Below are 25077 nucleotides of genomic sequence, written 5' to 3'. Positions count from 1 at the left end.
GGCTGAAAAATTAAGTAAATTTGTACTTTACTCTGGAGGTTAGCTTATAATAAACTATATCCCAGACAAGCCTGGTAGCCTCCTTTAGCTTCTGCCTGTCGGACCTTCCAGACCTTTTTTTTGGCAGTCATTTTGAGAAAGGTACCCTATCTACATGTACATGTGAATTGAAATGGTGAAATGAATATTCTCACGTTCCTTCCTGCAGGCAAATGGCAGTGTTAGGAAACGCATGCATATTTATTCTTTAAGCTCTTAAATTTTTATGACGTTCATTGGAAGTGAGCTCTTTCTAGTAGTCCAGTGAATCCAGATTTTGTTCATAAAGCTGCTTTGATGCATTGTCAATGTCCTGCTGCTCTTAGATTTTTCTTTGTTCCCAATAAATCTGTGGAGAAAAGCCTGCAGAAGGAACTGTTGAAAAGAAAAAACAACCTGCTTGTCAGTTATTTCAGAAATGTGTTTCCACATCATATGCCTTTGGCTTGGACGTAAATTCTGAAATAGCCCTTTGTTCCTTGCTATTTTTGTGCCAAACCTGTTTGCTGTGAATATCTAGGGTTGTAAAGAAAGGCTAATAGAGAGGGGAAAGTGACCAATTCTCTTATGTTGCCTCCAGATCTAAGCAAGACATGCACTGCCTTGTGTGGGCACAACTTGGCACTGCCTAAATACCTGGGGGAGGAGGGCATCGTCCTTGGATGGGTGTTTACTCGGAAGTCTGTGTAGATAATCTGATGTGACTCAAAGACCGTAACCTCAGAAAAGCTGGACCAGATCCCCATGGGGGGTGGGCGCAGATGTTCAGGCAGAGAGAAAAGTGATTCCAAAAAACATGTAATACCTGTAGCATGACCAAATGCCCAGTGATCACAGACTTCTGCTCTTGTACCCAAGACCTGGTGGTAGAAGTGTCTTGGGTGAGAGGTGCCCAGCCGGCTCTGTTGGGGAATTGTGAAACTCCTGATCTTGGGGTTGTGAGTTTGAGCTGCACGTTGAATATAGTGATTACTTAAAAATAAAATCTTAAAAAAAAGTATTGATTAATAACAAAAGATATTACAGCACTAGAAAGGACAGAGGCGTTGTACAGCCATTGAAATGAGTGAGGTAGAGACATATCTTCTGAAATGGAATGACCACCATGTATTACTTTTTAAACCAGAGTTTAATTTTTTTTTTAAATGAGACCCACCAACGTTCCTAAGGGAGACCTGCAAAACCACCCACACTTGAAGGATTCCTAGAACATAAAATATCTCCCCTTATACGTGAAAACATTAAATATAAAAACACAAGCAAACTCCCAGACCCCCAAAGAGAGAGACAGCGCCTGCTCTGACAAGACTAGTGGACAGGTGGGCGCTGGGTAGTCCACCAGTCCCTGCACAAGCTCAGTGAGCGGTTCAGACCCACAGAGCTCCAGGCTCCAGAAAAATCACACACGGGTACATGCCATAGACCTTTGGGGTACTCACAAGTCATCACATCTCCAAGTGTCAAATGCATGAGCACTAGGCCACCTGGGTACAGTCCCGCTGGCCTAGACCCAGCCGCCCACCACAGATCGCCCTGGCGTGAGCTCATGCAGCAAGCGTGGAGATACTGCGGGAGTCTGATGTGTGGTATGGCGCAGGCAGCCCGGAGGGCAGGGCAGATGCATTTGTACAAACTGCAGAGGGAAGAGAAAGGGTAAACAGTTTGCTCATTTCTGCATTTCTGGGTTTTTTGGTCTTTGCTTTCCAGGCTAATTGTTTCAGTAAGGCTGTAGTCTAATTAGAGATCTCAGCATAAGGAAATGTCTGTCACACCAGGTGCTGGTCACACCACCTTCTGCCCTCAGGACAGAGCAGGAATCAGGGAGAAAGAGGCTCTGAGTCAGGCTGCACTGATAAACGAGGGGCCTCAGGCAGGACATGAATGGTTCCAAGTCCATTTCCTCACCCCTAAAATAGAAGTAAAGGTTCCATCTTTCTGGGCTATTATAAGGCATAAATGAGGGAGCCTGAGAAGTTGTCTTATCAGGGCCTGGCACAGGGTCAGTTGGCGGCACCTGTGACGACAGTTGTGGTCTGCAAGCGTTACCTGCACTGCTGGTACCTCGCCACCTATTTTTCCCTCCTGCTTCACCCCACGTGGCCCTCTCCGGGCAAGGGTCCATCGTCTGATGATTAGCCTTGGGAATCAGAGACTAACTCACATTTGCTCTCCTCCTGCCTCGCATATTGGCTGTGCTAGATGTTTAAGACCGATTGTACCCAGCGGTGGTGAGGTCTAGGGTATGTCATTGGGCTGAGATTGGGGAGAACAGCCGGAGGGGTTTTCACAGAATTCCTGAGAACAGGCTCTCTCTAATCCAAGGCTGTGGTTCTCAGCCTCACCCGTTCATTACATCAGTGAGAGAGCTGCTGGAAATTTGGATACCCACTTAAATTAGTACCTCTGGGTGTAGGGCCCAGGCACCAGTGTTTTTAAACAGCTCCCTGCCCCACGCCCAAGAGGGCTGTGTGTTCACAGCTGACTGAGGGAGTCCTGGGCCTAGAGGCTTCGGGGCTGCCTTGGGAGGACCAGCCTGATGGTTATATGTTTTAGGGAGCCTCTGCTGGAAGAAGACAGGCAGACATTTGATCAGAGGTGTCATTAATCAGAAGTGGATACCAAGCTCATTTGGGAGGCAGGGCAATCTGGTTGAGCTAATTGTATGAAATACTAACTCATTCACAGGAAGACTGGTAGAAAAAGAAAAGAGACAAATAGGAGTTTTTATCTGTGATGGTGGCTTTTGTTGCTCCCTTTTTCTATTCACTGACATAACGTGAGGCTTGTAATTTGTAGGGGAGAAATAAAACTCCCGTGGCCGCCCATCTCTATAGGGAAGGACCTTCAATGACTTTGTAAAAATAAGCACCTGTCTTATTCTCCAGTTGCTTTCCAGCTAATTTTGGTTCTCTTTCTTTTGCCAGTTGCCAGAGGCTCCGCCCTCTGAGGAGGAAGAACAGGAAGCCTGGGTGAACGCCTTGCTTGGAAGAATGTTTTGGGACTTCTTAGGAGAGAAATATTGGTCTGACCTGGTATCTAAGAAAATCCAAATGAAACTCAGCAAAATAAAGGTACCGTTTTCCACCCAAGAGGCTTCCAATTCTTCATCTTTCTTAATTTTGAAGTTTTGTATCATTATATCCTAAGGGGAAAATAACTTGGCTTAAAGCATATAACATATGAGAACCACGATATATCTTGAGCTGTGACCTTGGCTGTAGGACTCACCCGACCTGGGGACCCTAGTGAATGTGCCTGTTTACTTTTTCCTTTGTGTGTCCCTCATTATTACCCACTCTAGGTGATAATCCAGAATTTGGTTTGGGAAAATGGGTGCTTTTGTAGCTGGTGTGTCATGTAGACCTCTGTTGTCTTTAAATCAGTAAGGAATTTAAATCATACTTTAGGAGCCCACCCTGCCTCAGAGTCTGGGGGCTGTTCTATCTCTGCTGCAGAAAGTGCCAGACTACAGACCTCTTTCCCAAGTCATGCTCTCTCTCCAAGCTGGGAAAGTTAGCATGGCACTCCAAATGTGTCTGGGTCTGACCTTTACTTGTGGCCAGATGGTATTTTATTTTGGGCTCTCTCTTTGCTGAAAAAACCAGTCCTGGTGCTGATCAAGGTCCACTTGGAAATAAGTTTAAACTGTATAAATATTCCTCATAATTGCCACTAAGTGACTCATTTAGTACCACCTCTGCCAACCCAGAGACCTTACTAAGGTTATATAGAAGTAAGTTTCTGACCCAAGGAAGACCCAGCCAAGGAGGAGTCCCTTTGGTCCCCAAATTTTCACTGAGAAGTGGCACAGTCAGCAGCTGTGGATCATTATGGGTCATAGATACCTTTGAGATGCAGAAACAGATGAATCCTTTCCCTAGAAAAATGCACAGTGATGCAGAATTTTGCCCATGACTTCAGAGAGTTCAAGGACTCCAGGTTAGGAACTGTGGGCTAAGGTAAAATTTCATTAGAAAATGCAGGCATGAAGAAACTTCAGTGTGACTTGTATCATTCCTTTGGGTGGCAAACCAAGGATCTTAAGGGCTCAGTCAAGTTCTGGCAAGCTGGAGGCCCATGTCCTCTCTTCCCTAAGAGGACATGAAGAAAAGAGACCACCATCTGAGCTGGAAGAGTGGATTTTGTGCAGAATTCAGGGCAAGGATTTGGGAGGGCTCAGTTGACCTGGGTCAGCCTGTTGTTTCTCAGGTAGATTGAGGGTTGAAACCACTCTGCTAGCCAGGTCCAACGGGGGAGTGGGAAGCGGCAGTGACCCTCCCATGTTCGCACACAAGCAGCGAAGCTGGACCTCACTCCACCTCTTCCCGCTTTTTAGAAAATTATGGAGAGCTTGATGAGTTCTGGGTCAAGACACACAAGTGGGGCTGGCACTCTTCTTTTCCCAAAGACTGCCGGGGGCCCTTCCCTGAACATGAGGGCTGGGAGTCCTGGCAGTGGGAGGCAGAAAGCAGGGCGTGCCTCAACTCCGGACAGGACGTTGCTGTCCCAATTACACACATTCCAAAACAAATTGAGGCAGGGTCTTGTCCCATGCTTCTCTTGAGTGCTGGAAGTCCATGGATCTTCTACCGTCTTGGAGAATGATAGGCTCTCATTCCAGAGGAAGCTGAGGGAAAGTCTTTTATTTTCATCTTCTCCCTTTGCTGGTCATGTGGGCTTTTTCAGTTTGCAGACTTAAAACTGAGGGCAGAAGTGCTAGAAGGTTAGAATGGAAAAAGTGGCCTGGCTCCAGTAGTACCAGCAGGTCAATACCTGAGTGTCCTGCAAGACTAGAGGAGACCCTGGATGTAATGGAATAAACAGAAAGGCAGCAGGATATTCCTCCCAATTCTGAACCTGTTGCCACCCCTACCAAAAAGACTGATCATCACCAATAGCCACATATTCTGGAAAGTACTAAATCTAGTAGTGAGTGTTGGTTAATGACCAATACAAGAGCCAGAATAGCCGGAGGAGCCTGAGCTTTGACAAAGATCTCCCATTTCCTAGTTTCCCTTCAAGGCCTGACATATGGAGAACTCTTTGCTGGCTTTGCCCTGCGGTCTCTGATTGTCACCCTCACATGTGATAATGACTCATGTTGTGAAAGAGCAGCCCTGTGTGTGTATCTGGTGCCCAGTGATGGTTTAAAACAAGCTGGGTTTCTGCCCCAACAGCAAGTACATTCTTGGCCTCAGCCAGCCCCTCCCAACACTGCCCCGGGGCCCTCAGTCTTCATGGGCCTCTTATGCCTGTGTCAGCAAATGTTGTTATTGCAGACAGCTTCCAGCAGTTCCTCCCACCAACCTGAGAATGTTCCATTCACCTGAATGTCCAGTTGGGTTCACTCAAGAGGGTAAAGAACATGCAGTGGGTTCTTGTCTCTCTGTGATGCCTTTGGGTGGGAAGAAGAGAGTTTCTGGTAGAAAAGAGCAGAAGGAGTGACCTTTCCTTGCCTTTCCCTGCAGAGTAGGAAGGAGGCTGACTAGGTTAGGGCCTGTTCTAAGAGTTTTTATTCAAAGCAGTTGTGATTTGGAGGGGAAGGATGAGAGATGTTCTAGAATCTTGGAGTTGGGGACTCAGGTGAATAAGTAGGAATCTGGGCCCTGCAGAGCCCCTCCTCATTCTGCCTGCTGATGATTAGGCCTGGCCCAAACCTGCTGAGTCTTTCCCAGTCCCTGGTCCCTCAGCCCTTTGTCTCAGGTCCCTCCTCTACCCTTGTAGGAACCACAGAGTGCAGAGTGGGAGGGCTGGGAGGTTGGACAGGGGACTGGGAATGCCATCTCTGCATCCGCTCCCCTTGATCAGTGTTGGACTCCTGTTCCCATAGAAACCCAGCATGCTCCTGACTCACTGGGTATTAGAGTGATAATAATAGACAGTCTGGGGCAAAGGTGCAAGAATCTGGCTACATTCTTGGCCAAGTAGGCTGATTGGAAGGTCAGCCACCACATAACAGTGATGCCTTGGAAAAAAGGTTTTCCATATCCAGCAACCACCAATTCAAAATGCACATTTGAGTACTGCCTTTGGTCACATTTTGTTCATCACAGATGTCATAATTCTTTAACTATCCCACCCCTGCAGAAAAACAGAGGAGGAGAAACTTCTGTGGTGAATTGTCAAAGTGTACAACTTAGCTGAAGAGGTCCAGCCAAAATAGGCATTAAATCCATGCCTGGCTAAATGCTACCACATTTTATGGGAAATGTTCAGTGTATATTTATTTTAAAAAGCCAATTTGATGCTGGTAGAAAAACTGGGGGCTCATTATAGGCTCCAGTGTCATGGGAATCTCATATTTAAAGATGGCGCTACGAGTTAGTGGGGAAAGTATTGGTTGTTCAATAAGACGCCTGAGAAGGCATTGGGGAAAAAAGTTTAAAGTGGATCCCTGATTTATATCTTTTTTTTTTTTTTAATTTTTATTTATTTATGATAGTCAGAGAGAGAGAGAGAGAGAGAGAGAGGCAGAGACATAGGCAGAGGGAGAAGCAGGCTCCATGTACCGGGAGCCTGATGTGGGATTCGATCCCGGGTCTCCAGGATCGCGCCCTGGGCCAAAGGCAAGCGCCAAACCACTGCGCCACCCAGGGATCCCTGATTTATATCTTATACTGAAATGAAGACTAGACTACAAATTAAAATAATAATATATACACATGCCTAAATTCAGGTGAAAGAAATAGATGAATTAATTCCGCAGTCTCGAGGCAAAGTAGGAATTTCTAAGCATGATATTAGTACTCCTGTTATTTCCTTTAGAGCAGGTTCCTACTGACACTGTATTAGTTGGGGTCCCAGCAGAAAACAAATGGCACACTCAAGTGGCATCACCTGAGAGGAGCGTTTATTAAGGAAAAGATTTATAAATGTGTGGGCCAATGTAAAGAAACCAAGAAGAACAGGGCAGGACCCAGGGCTGGCAGCAGTGGGGAGCTCTTAGCACTCTCTGTAGGGGCGAAAGCAGGGAGCAGTTACCAGACCATGGCTGTGTGGAGAGGTTGCCTGTCTGACAGGAGCTGTGGCCTTCAACAGAGGGAGGGGACAAATACCTGACAGCACTCTTTTCCAAATACCTCCCCTCTTTCCTGCGCATTGGTGGATCCCATCGGCCAGCCCAACCAGAAGCCAGAGGGCAGGAGAGCCCATAGGTGTGCTTTGCACAGACCAGCCTCTCAGAACTTGAATCCAGGGGGTGCAAACAGAAAATGTCCAGCACTGTATCAAGGGATGTGAATTTTCTTTTTTTCCAAGCATTTTAATAAATATTGTGAATTTGCCTATCAGAAATGTTACAGCAATTTATTAACTCCCCACTAGTAGTCTAAGAGGGATCCACTTTCCCACACTCTGGCCAGGCATTGTTAACCTGACCAGCATGGCTAGCTCCCCCTTCCTCAGTCAGGTCTTTGGCCAATCGGCACTCTTCACAGAAGCCTTCTCCAACTTCCTTGGCCAAAATAGCCACCCCCGACCCACATCCTGGCTCCCTCTGTCCCACCACTAGGCTTACTGTCTCTGTAACACTAACCACTTTCTCAAACTATTTATTTATCTACTTATTTATCTGTTACCACCTCTCCAGCATAAACCCCAGGATAGCAAGGAGCTTGCCCGACTTGTCCACAGCTCTCTCTGTAGGATGATGCCTCATATGTAGTATGTACTCAGTAAATTTCAGGGAAATGAATGTGTCCCCAAAACCTTGACCTTCTCTCCTTCTGAGCAGATGCTGAATTCTAACACTGACCAGGTTACTAATGTCTCATTCATTGTTTACTTTTCTCCTCCAGCTCCCCTACTTTATGAATGAACTAACTCTGACGGAACTTGACATGGGGGTGGCTGTGCCAAAAATCCTTCAGGCCTTCAAGCCTTACGTTGATCACCAAGGTAACTCTTAATAATCTCTCGCAGAGAACTGACCATTTATATGAGTATCGAAATGTCTCCATCTCTGCAGATCGAATACGAAAGCTTTGTGTTGGGAGGGAGTTCAGGGACATTGTCTTACTTTGTCTTACTTTGATTGTTTTCTGTTGTTAAGTCACTGCTTTCAGCTGATGAGGAACAGATTGGGAATAGATCTCCCTGCTAATCCTTCTAGTCTCTCGGATCACTACCATTCTTGCCCCAGCCCAGACATGGCTGTATACCTGTTGGCAGGGTCTGGGCTTTTATGTGATTTAGAAAATAGCCAGCAGCCCTCAGCTCTCACCAACAGCTGCCACTGTTCCTTGTGCGCACTCACACCTTTGCCTTGACCCAACCCCTAGGTTGCAAGTTCTCTGACCTTCATGCTTTACATCTTGCTGTTCCTTTCCACACCTAGTAGGTGCTCAGTGTTTTAAAAATGAAAATAGGTGTTGTCAGCAATATTTTGGGAATATGGTTGTCTGCTGGGGGAAGGTGCTCAGATTTGAGTTTTAAGACATACTCCTGACACATTATTTACAACTACTCTTGTGGGTTGGGGCAGGAAGAGTTGATTCGGATATATAGCATTTAAATAAAATTATGATGTAAAGATTTATGTGTCTTTTGTGGCACATGGGCTTAAAAGGACCATGATGGAAAATTTAATACACAGGAGTGGGGTGAAAATAGGCATGAGCCCAGTAAGTCAGAATAGTCCGTGAACGGGCAGGCAAAATCTCCCCACCGTGGAAGCAGTCGACTTCTTTTCTGTAGTAGTCCTTTTCATTATATACCTCTGTCCACCTAAACTGGATTGACATCATTACTCAAAAGGCTCAGGACCAAGGTAGGGAGGAAAATAATTACAACTTTCTGAGACTGATATTTGTTTCGAAGTAAATGTTTTGTAAATTTAGAGACTATAGCATCTACTTTTGTTTCTGCATGGCTGTATCAGATGGCTCTTGAATCATGTTGAGTGAAATCACTCTGTGTGTTGTACACATTTGATGTAAATACAGAGATTTTTTTCTAGCCCTACAATTAGCAGCTCTGATGATCTCTTTAGCAGTATTTCAGCCAACAGCGAGCCTGTATTTCCATGTTTTTAGCATCCCGTGGATTTCAGAGATAGACCAGAGTGTTATTTGCAAATGCCAAAGTCCACCTAATACCTGTGTTGAGAACACCTGTAACCCCTTGACCATGTCTATACTTTGTTGAATCCATGTGCTCCTGATTTAACTGTTTTCTGGTTCACTGAGGGTAAAACTAGAAAAGGTAATTTGCAGACAGTTTAGCTAGAGTTCTTTTAACAGCATATGAAATGTTAAAAGATACATTATTTGTGTGGTGAGTACCTAGCTAGGATCTCCACCTCATCCACCTGATGGCTGCCTGCCTTCCTCTGGCTCTGGTGGGCTTTGGACTCGCCTTTGCTGTTTGCCTTCTTTTTTTTTCTTTTTTTAAAGATTTTATTTATTTATTCATGAGAAACACAGAGAGAGAGGCAGAGATGCAGGCAGAGGGAGAAGCAGGCTCCATGCAGGGAGCCCCACGTGGGACTTGATCTTGGGTCTCAGGGATCACGCCCTGGGCTGAAGGCGGCACTAAACCCCTGAGCCACCCAGGCTGCCCTGCTGTTTGCCCTTTTAGGAATTGTAACAAGCTGGTAAATGATCAGCTAATGTACACCTCCACAGAGTCAAGCTTAAATAAAGCAAATAATATGTGGACATGCTCTATTTCCTAATGTGTTAGCAGTCTCTTATCTCTGTCCTTTGTTGCATTAGTAGAAATTTCCAGCAAGAAAGAAGCAGGGCCATAACTGGGCTTTGCGGCATCTAAGGAGTGTCTCTATAGCTTTGAACTCTGAGGCCTCCCAGGGCAGCTTTGTCAGGCTTTGAGTGACATTCACCAAATGCCTAAGTCTCTTTCCTCTTCCTCTGGGGCAAGATATTTCTCTACCCAGATCAAAGCTTTGCTGGTTTTTAATCCATTTGATTCTTATTTAACTCCGTTCAGGGCAAGTTTTAGACGTCTGCCTGCTTATGTAACAAGGGAGGAAATGTTACGAAAGAAAGGAATGATAAAAGACATAAAGCCTGTGGGTTTTAAAAGTTTCATCAAATTAGGCTTTTCCAAGTCTGCAAAGGATGCATGTGATAGTCAAAACAGAAATAAACATAAAGGAAATGTGCTGTTTTGGATTCCATTGCTCTAAGGTAAACTTTTCTTTGAAGGAAATGAAAATCAGTGGTGACTGGCTAACACTGACTCTGGAAAGCAGAGCTCACCTTCCAAGGAAATGCAAGCCCTGTAAAGGCGGCCGCCAGATCTCTAGGGAGGGAATCCCCCACACATACCCTTTTTTTTTCTTTCTTAAATGTTTCCTAACTTGTGCGTGTTTGTTGGAAGCACCTGGCCAGGGGGTGGAGGGGGCTGGCTATTGGGACCACAGCTGGTTGGATCACTCCATCCTCGGGATGAGGGGATGAGCCTTGGCTCTGAGCACAGCTCTGGGGGCAGGCTTTGGGATTCACCGCTCTGCAGCCTAGGGCAGTTTCCATAAACCCTGCTAACTGCTCTCTCCAGTGAGGAGACTATATGACTTGGTAGGCTAGGCTGGTCTGAGGGTGGAGTGGGTTAGTGCATGAAAGGCCCCTGGAAGGGGAGCGTGGGAAGTGCCGGCTGTTGTTACTTTTACCATTAGTAGTGGCACCTTCGCTGCTGTGCTGCTCTTGGAGAGCTTAGAATGTGGGTGGCTCTGGTGCCCAGTTGACCCATTTTACAGGAATAAATGGAAAGAAAAAGGCCATTCTCAGCTGTTGTGGCCTTGCCACTAAGCAACGCCTATAGTTCTGAAATCACATGTTGGCTACCATTGGCCTGTCCAAGTGCCAGGACACACAGCCAGTTTCCTCAGGTTGAATGACCACCTGTCCCAGGGGCGTCTTCACTTCCTACCAGTGGCAGGCTGCTGGAAGATAGAGAAGATTTGTCCCTTGGAAACTGGCTGCGCACCTCCCGCCTCATCTCTGAGCCCTGCTCACTCCATGTGCACCTTTGACTGAGGGATGTGTATAGGTCTTTTTTCTTCCTTTAGGCCGCACAGTGGGCCCAGACACCTGGGCAGTACCCGCAGGCATGTCACCCAATGTCAGGATGAACCATGGATGTGGGCTGTGACCCCTCAGATTCAGATTAATTCATTTAGTCTCCAGGGTGTGCGGCGCATGTGTTTAACACATGACAGAAGGTATTGGATTCTATGGCAAGAATACCGTGTCCCACAGGAACAGGAACCTTGTCTGTTCTCGGAGATGCCCTTGGTTGTGACTGCTGGTGTCTGCCATCTACAGATCGTCTTCTGGACCTTAACCTTTAGTGCCTGGTACCTTTATCCAGTGCTGAAACTGAAGTTACTTTGCCCCTGAGTATTGCAGAAAACTGGACCCAGAGTCCGTCTGTGGCCCGCCCATTCCTTCCACTATGCCTTTGTTAAGAGCAAATATAGCAGCCAACCCAGGGCTGAGCACAGACAGGGCCAGACCGTGGGGCTCAGTGCTGACAGGAACGGACCCATACACTCTAACCAGATCATGTTGCAGGAAGAAAAATTACTTTTTCCAGAAAAGAGAGAAAAATACCATTTTGTGGAACTCTTTTGGGGTGGAAGAGAGGACACTCTGATTTGTGACTAGATCAATTTTGAGAGGCAGAGCTGTTTCCGAGAACAGTTGCAGGTAGAGAGCATCTGTCCTAAAAGACACATCCTAATACAAGGAATGCTAATTTTCTGTGGTATTTGAGTGAGCAATATGGCACCAGGAACAAAATAGTCACCGGTGTGCTTTTCTAAGAACCTATTAACCAACATCTGTTCATGATATGTTATTAAATGTGCCATTTTAAGAAGTCTGTTCTTTGGATGACAAATGGTGCCTCTCAAGGTGAAAATCAACCAGTAAGAGTCACAATTAGAGGGAAATGGAGGAGCAGATAACATAAGGGCCAAGCTCAGGTGAGCAAGGCTTTGGGTTCTCTTACCCCTTTTAAGCAGCAGGTATCCTGTTAAGCCTACTCCAGTGAGACTGATGCCTTTTAGCTATTTTAATAATAATAAAACAGTGAGCTGCCGAGTGAAATGACTAAATATCCATGGCCACAGCTAGACTGTTTTGAGGCATGGTGTCTGTCAAATAGAATACCAAGAGAAGGCTAAAGGGCCTCTTTTCATGCTGTCCGTGGTGACACATGCTAAGACATGCTTATCTCCCATGTACCAGGTGGCCCTGGCCATCTTTATTCATCTTCGAGCCTAAGGTGCCTGAAGGCAGGGATGTATCTCAGTGTCTTTAGCCGTGATGTCTTGCACTGAGAATTCAAAAAACATTTTTAGTGGAACAGGCTGTAACTTTTGCTGCAGTGTCCCTCCAAGTGGTGATGGTGGTAACTGATCCTGCCCTTGGCGGAAGAGCAGAAAAGCAGCCATCTGAGCTCCTCACAGGTCCTGGCATGAAAGCTGACTGAAGTTGTCATCATCACTTTGTTCCCCATGTTGCCAGATGAAGTGCTGTCTTGTGGGGACTTGTTGGTAATCAGCTGCCACTCTTCATCACTGGACATCCTCTTTGCACAAGGACCCTTTCTCGTGTGGGGGAGAATCTGTTATGGACTGAACGCTTGTGTTCCCCTGTTCCCCCCAGTTCAGATGTTAGAGGCCTAACTTACAATGTAATGATATTTGGAGGTGGGGCTTTGGGGCAGTGATTAGGTTTGGAGGAGTTCATGAGGGATGGGTCCTCATGATGGGACTGTGCCCTCATGAGCAGAGACCAGTGGGCTAGCTTGCTCTCTCTGTCTGCCATGTGAGGACACAGGGAGAAGGTGGCCTTCTGCAAGCCAGAAGAACACTGACTGGGAACTGATTTGGCCGGTGCCTTGATCTCAGACTTGCAGCCTCCAGAGCTTCAAGAAACCAATGCCTGCTGATTAAGCCGCCCAATCTGTGGTGTTCTGTGATAGCAGCCCGAGCAGAAACAAAGACCCTTTGTTTTCATGGCCTTTCTGGAGACCTCTGAATGCACTGACAGCCTTACTCCTATTTAAAGGCTTAAAAATTTGTCCTGCTCAACTTCTGGTTTTTGTCCCTGAGCTCTAGCAAGAGCAGATGGTGACAGAAAGCAGCATTTTAAGTGGAATGCCTCACAGGAGTCTTAACATTTGTCAGAAGCACAAAAGAGAGAGCTCTGCAACCACGTTCATCCAGACGAGTGGCCTTCAGTTTGGTTAAGACACCGCTGGTGGAACAGGGTGTGTCTCCATCCTTACGTTGCTGACGCATTTGTCCACAAGGAGAAGACAGCCTCCCAGGTGCCATTAATTTCCTTGTCCAGTCCTCTCAGGCAGGAGCCTCCCGACTGACCCGTGACATGACTGGTCGTTCTCGGCTCCAGGTTGTGTGTGCTCCAGGGTTCTCGGGGGGCTCTTTGGCTCGCCAAATCATTGTCACAGAAGCAAGTTGTTCTTTGCACCTAATGCTAAAGTAGTCTCCTTACCCTCATCTAAATGCAAGCGTGTCAAGTAATTTGTTGGAATGTTTGCAGTTTATATCTGTTTTTTAAAGTTTTCAAGACCTTCTTGACTCCTTCATATTCTCCCCGACAGCCAGGGCTGGACAAAGCCCTGGGGGTGGGCCTGTTGGGGCCTGTATAATGACATTAAAAAACCGACCCCATTCCTCATGCAGAGGCTGGATCAGATGTCCATGCTTCATACCCTCCCCAGCCCAGACAGGGCTCTCTGCCTGCCCCGTGTCCCCTTGGCCCAGTGGCCTTCTCTGGTTCAGTCCCCATCTGCCTTGGCAGCAGCAAGAAACTAGGCTGGAGCAGAGAGTCCTGGAAGTAAAGACATGGGGCTGGTGACAGCAGAGGGAAGAGCCCTGGCCAGGATGGACATAGCCCTCCCCTGAAGAGGCAGTGCAGTCCCTCCCTTGTACACATGAGGAGATCTAGAAACTTGCAAGGGAACTCGAGCCCTGGTCCATGTGCTAGGGCTCCACATGCATCTTCCCTCTGCCTGCCTCACTTCAACTCCTGGCGGAGGGAGCGCTGAACCACATGTCACTGGACAGGATGTTCCAGTTACCAGGGTGTAAGCCAGCAGTGCACTAAGCTGAATCCACACCTCCTCATAAAAAAACAGACAGACAAAACCTTGTACTTTATAAGAAGGAAAATTCTGCGTTGTCTTTATTATGACAATCTTCAAAGGCACTACATACACTATTAATATTTATTAGAAACCTGACCGGGATTTTCAGAAGTTATTTCTGAATACATACAGCAGCCAGGTAGTTGGGGTCTATCGATTCTCAAGTTTAAAAAAGGTCGACATATTATACAGCAATAAATACCTTCTTTATTGATGTTCTATCTATACTGAATTTAAAGCCTATTCATATCTGGCTTTTTGCCCTATTCCCTTTCCACTGGAAGTGATTAATGACTAAATGTCTTCATTAAAGCAGATGTATCCTTTGTTTCCAGTAACTACCTACGAAGAGCAAGCTAATTGATGATTTTTAACTGCTTAATGTAAGCAAGAAATAAAGCAGTTTTGTGAGTTGCTACAAACAAAGTCACAATTGACCTACATGTCACCTAATGTCATTCATGGAAAACAATTACCTTTAATTATGATAAAAAGAATTTGTTGAAAACAAAATGGGAATTATTCTGCCTGTAGTGAGGAATTACACCATTAGTGCTTCTTGAGGTTAAGCAAAGCTTTTATCTAAAATGGTAGCCAAATAGGGGATAGATTATTTACTGTAATTGCTTGAAATGCTGCTGTGTGTCAGCGATGGTTTTAGATGAGTTTCCTGCTTCCCTTTAGATGTTGTCATGCATCTTATGAGGATCTATAAAGTGGATTAACATTTAAACACCCACTTGAACAAACACATTTTGACTGAAAGTCCATGAAGTGTCACAGAACCTTGAGTCTGAAAAATCACAGCGTAGCATGTTCTACCCCAAATCCTAGAATCCTTGTGTGGAAGGTCAGGAGATAATCTCTGATTGCATTTTGGACTTCTGGTCAGTGACTGCTTCTGTTGGTGGGCCATCCCACTGAAATTCCACAAAGTTGAAACCCTCTTAGATATGATCTCACTGATACTGGTGTCTTTTCTAAGGAACAGGGTTTTAAACTAAGGTACAAAGCAGTTATCCCACTTTATCTGGATAATTCTGGTGCTTGAACATTAATTCTTTTGTTTCCATTACTAAGCAATTTCCAGAAAGAATAAGGTGCTAAAAATGTTTGTCCCTATCCCGATCATACCGAGCTCAGTCTGAAACATTTCCTGTGCTCCACTCCCCCACCAACATGAGGTCATTTTAAGGCAGTGGTTCTCATGTGTGGCTTTAAAGAATAGCCCAGCATTCAGTGAGGTCTCCGCACCTCTCTTCTTCCTTGTAACTGGCTGGGAATCAGTGACTTTGTCCTGGTTTTGCCCTGGGTCAAGCCATCCTCCTGTTGGGAGTGTATTTTCTTATTAAATGTGAGAAGACTGTGTTTCTCATGAATAAATAAATAAAATCGTTTTTAAAATTAAATAAATAAATGTGAGAAAAACCCAGAGAACAGGACCATTCCAGGACTGACAGGTTGCACTGAGCTCACCATTTTAATGGATATTCACATGTTGGCAAAGTGACAAACACTTGAACCATTCCCAGGAGCTTTTCTTTACATGACCTCCTGTTGCATGCATTGATAGTACAGGCAATATAAATCTACAGGCTTTCAATGTGATACCTACTTCAGTACCTTAAAATGTAAGTTTTTATATTGTCACTTATAGTCGTGTTTTTTGCAGGGATGGGAACCTTCTGTTTTTTCACTATTTCTCTCTCCAGGACTGTGGATCGATTTGGAAATGTCCTACAATGGGTCCTTTCTGATGACTCTCGAGACCAAAATGAATTTGACCAAACTAGGTAAAGAGCCTCTTGTTGAAGCCCTGAAGGTTGGAGAAATTGGCAAAGAAGGGTAAGGGGCCATACAAATTTACTAACCCATCCCCGGGGAACCAACCTCTTCCTCTAGCCTTTGGGAAGCAACTTGGATGTGTAATAGCCTTGGATGTTGAGTGAGCTTCCATGCAAGTACTTCTGGACAACAGAGGATTTCAGGGAGGGGTTCCCGACTTCTATCTCCCCAAGACTGGGAGTCCCCACCTCTGCTCAGCACCTTGTGGCCTCATTGCTGCCAGGGGGGCACACAGAGCAATTATTCAGAAAGCATCATTGACTCAGACCAGTAGGGCAGGCTCATCTGCACAAGAAAATGCTCTGTGAAAAGAATCCTCATTCAGAAACTTTCTCTGTCAACTTGCAGCCACAAACAGCATTGTGTGGGAAGGCTAAGGTCCCGGGGGGGGGGGGGGGGGGGGGGGGGGAATCTGCTTTAATCATAAAGTCTAAATTATTTCAATTGATCTTGTAGCCAACAGGGTTCGTCTAAAGTGTTTTGAGATGTATTTTCCTTAAATAATAAAATATTGATTTACTTAGTAAATTCCTCTCTTTGTAGAAGATATTGCATCTGCTGCCTACAGTTTGTCTGATTTAGTAAATATTTCAAATTCGTGAGATAGGTAATGAAGGTTTACTTTTTTCCCCCCTTAGAGGCCTAGAATGGATAAATTGGAACTTTAGTTTTCCATACACCTTAAAATACTCCTTTATATTATTGTTTTGACCAAACTAAAAATACTGATTAGAGTCTACTTCTCACATTTTTATCCTTTGGGATGGAATTAACAGTACAATGACAGAAAAACCCCACAAGGAGCCACCTTCGCAGGGTCTATATATAAGACACACAGACTATTAGATTTTTGCTTAGTTATGATGCTGACCTAGTGCTTGTATTCATACATATGGTCATAGCAGATTGGCAGAGGGGGAGATGGTTAGACATTTGAGAATGTGCTTTTACTTAGATTATTCCGACTTCTCCCAGTTACTTAATGAAATGTTATTTTAACAATTGGAGAATTTCCCCACCTGTATGCAATCTAACCTGTATCTGTGCTGTTTTCCTTTCACTTTTCTGCTATTTGTTAAAATGTGTTTGGATTCGGCAATCTGTGGATTGTATTTTCTGGTGAGTGGTGTTTATCAACTCTCCATGCAGCATTTCATACCCTGTAGGTGCTGAGTCTTGTTTGGTCCCATGTGACGCCACTAGGAAGCTTGTCGTTTCATCATGTCCCTGAACATAAAGGCCCAGTTTGTAGACCTAAGAGGATTGAGGTCAGAGTACATAAGAGGCTTTCCTGGGAGGGAAAGTCTTGCCAACTTCCCTCATCTGAGTTGCTAGCGTTTTGATCTAGTTCTCTAATCAGACTCAATTTCCTGTGTCTGGACGCCCCCACCCCACTGCCATGCACAGCTGTGCATTAGCTGCCCAGCCTGAAAGACAAAGCACCATGGGCAGAAGCAGCCTTGAAAGTGAGTTCTAACTATACAGGAGAGGACAGAGCAAATGTCAGAAGCCTTGTGGAAGGAGTCCATTCTCAACAGCACAGGGTGACTGGACTCCTTAGAGAGGGGTGTCTTGGGTAGCAGACAGGGCCCCAACAGCCAGGGACAGCCAAGTCCCTGAGATCTTGGCCATTTAGGTTCATGTGACTCTCTTGGCACAATTTCAAGTTCATAAACCTTGGCTGATCAAAGAGGATGGGCATGTTTCTGAGTAAGCAGTGCTTCTCCAGACTACATGAAAAAAAATACTCTGCTTTTGGAATATGATGGTATATTTTGTAATATACTTCTGAAGTACCATTTTTGTCCTAGTAGAGCGGGTATAAAATGTTTTGCCTCTTCCTATGGTGTTACGTTATATGTTGATGGGTAATTGGCTGTCATTTAACTTTAAAAGCAAGGGAAAAAACCCATTCCAAGTACTTCATTTGAGAGAAAAAGGCCTAGAAAGATAGATCTTTAACTTTATATATATATAAAGGATCCCTTTAGGAATTCAAGAGTTCTGGATCCTCCCTGAAAATGTCTATACCTGTAAGGTTTTGACTCACAATTTCTGGGAGCACTGAGAGCCTCTGAAAGCCCATCCATAACTAAGAACCTAATCCCAGAAGAGATTCTAGAACCCACTTCTTCACTTCCTCAATCATGAGCACATCAGAATCCCCCTAAGTCTAAATACTGAGAGACCGGAATTCTTTATTGGCAAATCTCTCCAAAGTGGAGGCTGTGGCTGGGCCTCTGCTTTGTTTCATGGCTTTCTTTTCAGTCCCCTTCAAGTGTGCAAATGACTGTGGCCTGGGCAGTCTCTAGAAGAAGCTGCTCAACCTGTGAGAAGCCCCACTTATTGTTAGAAAGTTTGTTCATGTCCTCACATTATTATCCTGAGGATGAGAGTGAGAAATGCCAATCTGTGTTGCTTTATTCTAGTGAAGTCCTTTCTCTGAAATGTGTCTTTATATCTGTAGACATTTTTCCTTTAGTCTCTATTTCCCAAATAGCCACCCTCTTACATATTGTAGTTTACATCACCTTGGGGCAATAAGGTGCTCAAAGTGGAATTCAGGTAGTAACTTTAGGAAGTGACTTGAAGAGGACCAGAGTGAGTCAGTAAGGGGAATTTTTTACAGGCTGGCTGCTCTCTAAAGGAACTGTGGCTTTGGAGGCACTTGGCCAGTTCATGTTCTTCCACTGCAGCCTGGGTCTGGTGGGACAGTCCCCATAGGGGGGCCCCTGTGACCTCTGAATTGGGTCCCTAGTCCACAGTATACTCCCAACCACCACAACCCTGAAGCTCCTGTGTTTTGTGAGCCAAGTGCCTGCAGCCCACACTGTGACTTGGTCTCGCTCTGTGGGTATACGCACATGCATGTCTGTGGCAGATGAATGGTGCCAATTTCACTCCCAAGAAAATGAAGACATTCTCCTGTGTGGCCACCTCACTGTGCTGTTTAATCTAATTATGCATCCCTCTTTTTTTTGGATTTTATTTATTCATGAGAGAGAGAGAGAGACAGAGACACAGGCAGAGGGAGAAGCAGGCTCCTTGCAGGGAGCCTGACGTGGGACTCGGTCCCGGGACTCTGGGATCACGCCCTGGGCTGAAGGCAGCACTAAACCACTGAGCCACCAGGGCTGCGCTTAATTCACTTTTTCTTATTTATCTGACTCCAAGCTCGTGTCCAAATAGATTTTTAGCAGAGGCAGCAAAACTAGAATTAGCCCTTTAAGGTGGCTCTTTGAAAGGATATCATACTCAGCTGGAGTCTAAGATGCATTTTTAAAAATTAGGCTTATTATGTTCTAGCATACCTTATTTAAGAATGTGCAGTGTATTTTTCTCTGAAGTCCATACTGACATCATGATATCATAAAATGCATGTTCAGTTATAGAACCGAGTAACAGCCAAACATTTAGTTACCCATTTAATTAGTTAAGTATTGGGTGCCACATAGAGGTACTGTTTGGTCAAAATCAGAATTTCATGTCACCTAATCTACTTTAACTGATACGGCATTGTCTAAATTATTAACTTCAGCCACAAAATTTATCCTGTTTTCTATCCTGCAGAGGATTAATTTGGGAACCTGAGAGCTCTCTGCAGTGCTCAGCCTTTGGCATCTTTTGCTTCAAGTCTGGAGGCTGCCAGATGACAAATACCAGTGGGGACAGAAGGGGATGGTGGCTCAGCAGGTTTCACTGCAGTCCCGGATCTCAAGGCAGCTTTTTTAGTGCTGCGTGGATGGGGAGCAGGCTACCTGTGCAGTCAGGACACAGACTCCTCATCTGATAGCTCTAGGTCTGAGACCCAGGGAGCCTAGTCATTGTATTTATGGACAAGGAAAATGGATGTCTCAGCTGGTTGTGTTATCTCTGGGGATTTGCCTCCCCAACTTTCCTCATCTCAACACCCAATTTGGGCTTTCTTGGGAATAATATTTTGCTCTGCACATTTTATATAAAAGAAGATCTCTGTGAGGGCTGCCTAACCATGGAAAGCTCCGAAATGGCTTTGTGATCAATGAGCACCCATATACATTCCTGGACTAGCCAGGATTCTAATGGAAGGAGAAAGAATCAGTTAGATGCTATCCCCGTGCCCTTTTGTATCTGCAGGGGGAGTTTCCCTTTAACTGTACATGAAAGCCTGTTGGCTGAAACAGCTTGCTCTCATGTTTCAGAGCTGGGGTTGAGGAAGATCCGGGTGTCCTGCCAGGGAGGACACTGGTGGGGTCTTCTTACAGTCAAGCTCCTGTTTCAGGGGTGGAGATTTCAGCCCCACCCTTCCAGGGCTGGGGCCTCTGCTGGGCCTTCAAGTCTGCCCTCCTGTGTGTACTCTGCCCTTGGGTGCCCTTGGTCCCCATTGGCCAAGGGATGGCTGCCCGATGTGAGATCAGAGGAAGACCTCAAAGGCATTGCACCTGTAAGGATAGGACCTAAGCTCCACTGCCCTCCTCTCTCCTGGTAATTTTGTCCTTATCAAAAATACAAGGCCTTGCCTCTGCTTTGTGACTATTTGGTTGCTTAGTGTGTTCAGAGACTACTTTGTCTCTTGTTCGCTTCATCCCAATTAAGTCTCTCAAGCTCAGGGATGGACCCTGCCTCTCTGCTTCTCTGAAGCAAAGCCACCATCCAGGAAGGAAATTGCCTTCTATGGGGCTGAAGCTCAGCCAAGAATCCTCCTCCCCTGTCCCATACCATTAGAGGGGCACTTGCCACTGCTGGTGATCTAGTAACCCCTATGCCTCTGGAAACTGAGTATTCAACCTGGGAAGATGAGTGAGAGACTTTGCTTGTTGATGAGGCTTTGTATTACTTTATTTGTTGTTGTTGTTGTTTTTTTTTAAGATTTATTTCTTTACTTAGAGAGAGGCAGAGACACAGGCAGAGGGAGAAGCAGGCTCCCTGTGGGGAGCCCGATGTGCAACTGTATCCCAGGACCCTGGGATCATGACCTGAGCCAAAGGCAGATGCTCAACTGCTGAGCCACCTAGACATGCTTTTATTACTTTATTTTTTAAATGGTTTTTAAATTTGTATTTCTCCAGAAAACTTCCTGGGTTCTCCTGTCAGTTGATTCCCCGAGTCCCTTGAGATTTGTCATGTGTGATTGTTGGCTTTTTCTATGGCCTTTAGGGGCTAGGGCAGATATGGAATAACATATGTAGTTTCACTAGAAAGGAGTCTCGAGTCAAAACTAATGTGGAGGTGAATAAGAAAGCATCATAAAAGCTGTTAAACTCAGCCAGAGTCAAGGGACTTGCCTGAACATCCCCATCATGGGTGAGGGGAGGTCGTGTCGCCAACATAAGCTGTCACCTCACCCCTGCAACCATCATTCTTTCCATTCACCCTCCCACTTGGCTCCTGCTGCACTGTTGATGAGATCCCTGCATTTTGTGTGGACTGCATCACAATCCCACCACCTGTCCTGACGCATGCACAAAATAGAACTCTTGAGGTCCAAGTCCTCTGCACTGCTCTTAGGGAACTTGGCACTGAAGAGCCTCCTGGGTAGCCTGACCAATCCGAGGACTCTTGGATTGGGCCTCTTCTTTTCTGGGCAGAGTGGGGAGACTGAGGACCTGTTAGCGGTGGAGCATGTGTGTTCTCTTTCTAAGCAGAGCCTGAAGGACAGGCTACGGTGGTGACTCTGCCCTGATCAGTTGCAGGCCCAGGGCGTACTGTCTGGCAGACAGCGATGAGGAGTCCTCCAGTGCTGGCTCCTCTGATGAAGATGACGCTCCAGAGCCCAGCGCAGGAGACAAACCACTTCTCCCGGGGACTGAAGGGTGAGTGGATCCAGTTTAGAGGGTCTCCAGGGGTTGGGGTACCAAGTTGGGAGTGAGCTTTTTTCCCCCTCTTCCTGGTAATCTTTCTTCCTCCTTCACATCGAGTGAATGGTTTTTGCATTTAAGAACCCAGAGTGGCTATAAACTCCAGGCCCCACAGCCAAAAGATCCAAATAGCTTTCCTTAGCTAAGAAGGTCCCCATCTGGATGGCTTTCTTGGGCGATTGAAAAAAAGCATTTTTTAAAGATTTTATTTAAATTCAAGTTCAGCATATATTGTATTATTAGTTTGAGTAGAATTTAGTGATGCGGGATCCCTGGGTGGCGCAGCGGTTTGGCGCCTGCCTTTGGCCCAGGGCGCAATCCTGGAGACCCAAGATCGAATCCCACGTCGGGCTCCCGGTGCATGGAGCCTGCTTCTCCCTCTGCCTGTGTCTCTGCCTCTCTCTCTCTCTCTCTGTGTGACTATCATAATTAAATTAAAAAAAAAAAGAATTTAGTGATGCATCACTTGAATATAAGAAAATTATGCATAGAGAATTGAAAGGCGAGCTTCTCGCAAGGGGCACAGCTTATACAACACCTCCCCCTGGTGCCGGGTGGAGAGCACTGCTCCCCTTCAGTTGGGTCACAATTATGCTGAGCTGCCTGCCAGTTCCTTCTAGCAAGGCTGGAACAGTCTAGTGATTTCTTTGGTGTGTTTTAAAGATGTGGGTCACTTAGCTGATCTTTTAGATCATGACTTAATTTTCAGAGCTCCCTTTGACTGTTACGTGGACTCTGGAATAATCAGAGTGCTTAAATAGCTTCTCTGTAAGGATCTGTTAGTTATTTAAGGTGAGTTGAAGAAACTAAGATTGTAAAGAAACCAGAGATTCAGAAGCACTTGTAAGAAGATATCAGCCTATTCACTTTTGAAATCCTACAGAATATGGAAAGAATCCAGACATTTGAGGAATTGATATCTAAAGTTTGTGGGGTTTTTTATATATATATACATATTTATTTATTTATTCATGAGAGACACACACACAGAGAGAGAGAGAGAGAGAGAGAGAGAGAGAGAGAGGCAAAGACACAGGCAGAGGGAGAAGCAGGCTCCATGCAGGGAGCCCCATGTGGGACTCTATCCCAGGTCTCCAGGATCACACCCTGGGCTAAAGGCGGCGCTAAACCGCTGAGCCATCCGGGCTACCCATGTGTGTGTTTTTTAAAAAACAAATATCTTCCCTTCTTAAGGCAGTCTTATGGTAACTATGACCTGATAGAAAAGCTTGCTTTCTTGGCCTGCTAGCATGCCAGCTTGATTAGCATTTTTCTTTAGAAAGAAGTTCTAAGCTCTTTGAAAAGTAGTTGCCATTTAAAATTGATATATCACCTAAAAGGCAGTCAGTTAACTACTGTATTTTATGTCTCTGTTGATGCAGCATGATTTCCTTTTTGAAGTGTAGAGATGGGGAGATTCCTCTAAGAGGACACAGGATTTACAGTCACTAGCAGAGGGTTATTAAGGAGGATAGGTCTGATGTCTTCTCTGCACTGTGACAACTTTGTCTCTCCATGGGTCAAGACTTGGGCTCTGATCCCCATACCTTCTCTAAAGTAGTAGTTTCTCACTGAGAGGTTATTTTGTGCCCCTGCCGGCACCCCACCCCCACCCCCGGTGGACATTCAGCAATGTCTAGAGACAATTTTTTATTATCATGACTGGGGGAAGCCTGCTGTTAACATCTAGAAGGTTGAGGCTGCTAACCATCCTGCAGTGCCCAAGACAGACCCTTCAGCAGAGAAATAGTCCAAAATGTCAGTAATGCTTCGGTTGAAAAACTCTGGTCTAAAGTGAGGTGAACGAAGAGCCACAGAGTTTGTGTGTGTGGAGGAGCAAAGTTTATACTAACACCTGTCTGTGTCCCTCATTTAAAGGTATGTGGGAGGTCATCGAACAAGTAAGATTATGAGGTTTGTTGATAAGATTACCAAGTCAAAATACTTCCAAAAAGCAACTGAGACAGAGTTCATTAAGAAGAAGATTGAAGAAGTCTCCAATACACCCCTGCTGCTAACTGTGGAAGTACAAGAATGCAGAGGAACCCTGGCAGTCAACATTCCACCTCCGCCGACTGACCGGATATGGTGCGTACAGCCTGTTGTGTGGCTAGAAAGATCCCAGCATGCTTACCCTTGACATTATGGGAAGTACCTCCTCTTGGGCAGAAGCACTTTCACACGTTTTTTCATGGAACTTTATGTCTGTTGTAAATCCAACTCTATTTTCTTCTGTGAATGGTTCGTTCACATGTAAAGTGTTATCTTCATATGTTTCTCTTCTCAGTCTTCTAAAGCCGGCTCTTTCCACCATCTGTAAAGCTCTTATTCTCTGCCTGGCCTGGGGTGTAGCTGCTTCACCTGGTCAGTCCACACAGCATCCTGCAGAGATAGGTAGCACTGTTACCCCACCTTACAGAAGGGGTTCATGCATGCAGCAGAGCCCGTGGTGCTTAGGGAAGACTCCTTGGGTTAGACCTAGATGTTAAGGAAGCAGAGCTTATGCACTTGGTAATTGTGGTAGGAGGTCTGTCCAAGGAGTTGTCATTGAACTGGTGGTTCTCAACCCTGCCTGCATATCACAGTCACCTGGGGACTTGGTAAGAACAAAGATGCACCCAGTCCCCAGAATCCAGGGCCTGGGGGACAAAGCCAAGATTGAGAACCACTGAACTAACCTGTTATTCATGGGTCCTGTAGAAGAAAATCACTATCTGTGAATTGAAGTTTAAAGTTGGCATTCTAGGTCCTTTAAAACGTGGGATCCCTGGGTGGCGCTGCGGTTTGGCGCCTGTCTTTGGCCCAGGGCACAATCCTGGATACCCGGGATCGAATCCCACATCAGGCTCCCGGTGCATGGAGCCTGCTTCTCCCTCTGCCTGTGTCTCTGCCTCTCTCTCTCTCTCTCTCTCTGTGACTGTCATAAATAAATTTAAAAAAAAATTAAAATGTACATAAGTGTACACAGTGATTGCAGGAGGCCTCATTGTACCAGAAACTACAATGATATGAAAAAGATAGCTCTGTTCTATCCTAGAGTGAAACTCACATGCTAGTGCATATCCCTGGCCTTAGGAAGGGTTTATAAGAATGATCAGAAGACGATTTTTGAATTGACTATTTGATGATGATATTGGTGTTTCCCAGTAAAAACTTTAAAATACCTTTATAGATTTTGTTGTGAGACAGTAATATTTTCATTGTAAAAAGAAGTGGGAAC

At 45.4% G+C, this 25077-nt stretch overlaps 1 protein-coding gene across 3 annotated transcripts in view; it reads left to right on the top strand.

The window, feature by feature from the left end:
• The window catches only part of TEX2 (testis expressed 2), a 100230-nt gene that overhangs the window by 71133 nt on the left and 4020 nt on the right, over positions 1-25077 (top strand). For 2 of the 3 annotated variants that reach the window (XM_041724597.1, XM_041724598.1), the window contains 5 exons: positions 2964-3110; positions 7836-7935; positions 15888-16020; positions 21687-21812; positions 23736-23945. In XM_041724597.1, coding sequence (XP_041580531.1) covers positions 2964-3110; positions 7836-7935; positions 15888-16020; positions 21687-21812; positions 23736-23945 — 716 coding nt within the window. The remainder of the gene's footprint in view (positions 1-2963; positions 3111-7835; positions 7936-15887; positions 16021-21686; positions 21813-23735; positions 23946-25077) is intronic. The other variant, XM_041724599.1, reaches the window with a different exon arrangement.

The sequence above is a fragment of the Vulpes lagopus genome, chromosome 12 (genome assembly GCF_018345385.1).
Source record: "Vulpes lagopus strain Blue_001 chromosome 12, ASM1834538v1, whole genome shotgun sequence".
NCBI lineage: Eukaryota > Metazoa > Chordata > Mammalia > Carnivora > Canidae > Vulpes > Vulpes lagopus.
The sequence above is the reverse complement of the archived record's forward strand: the minus strand, read 5'-3'. Positions and strand labels throughout refer to the sequence as shown.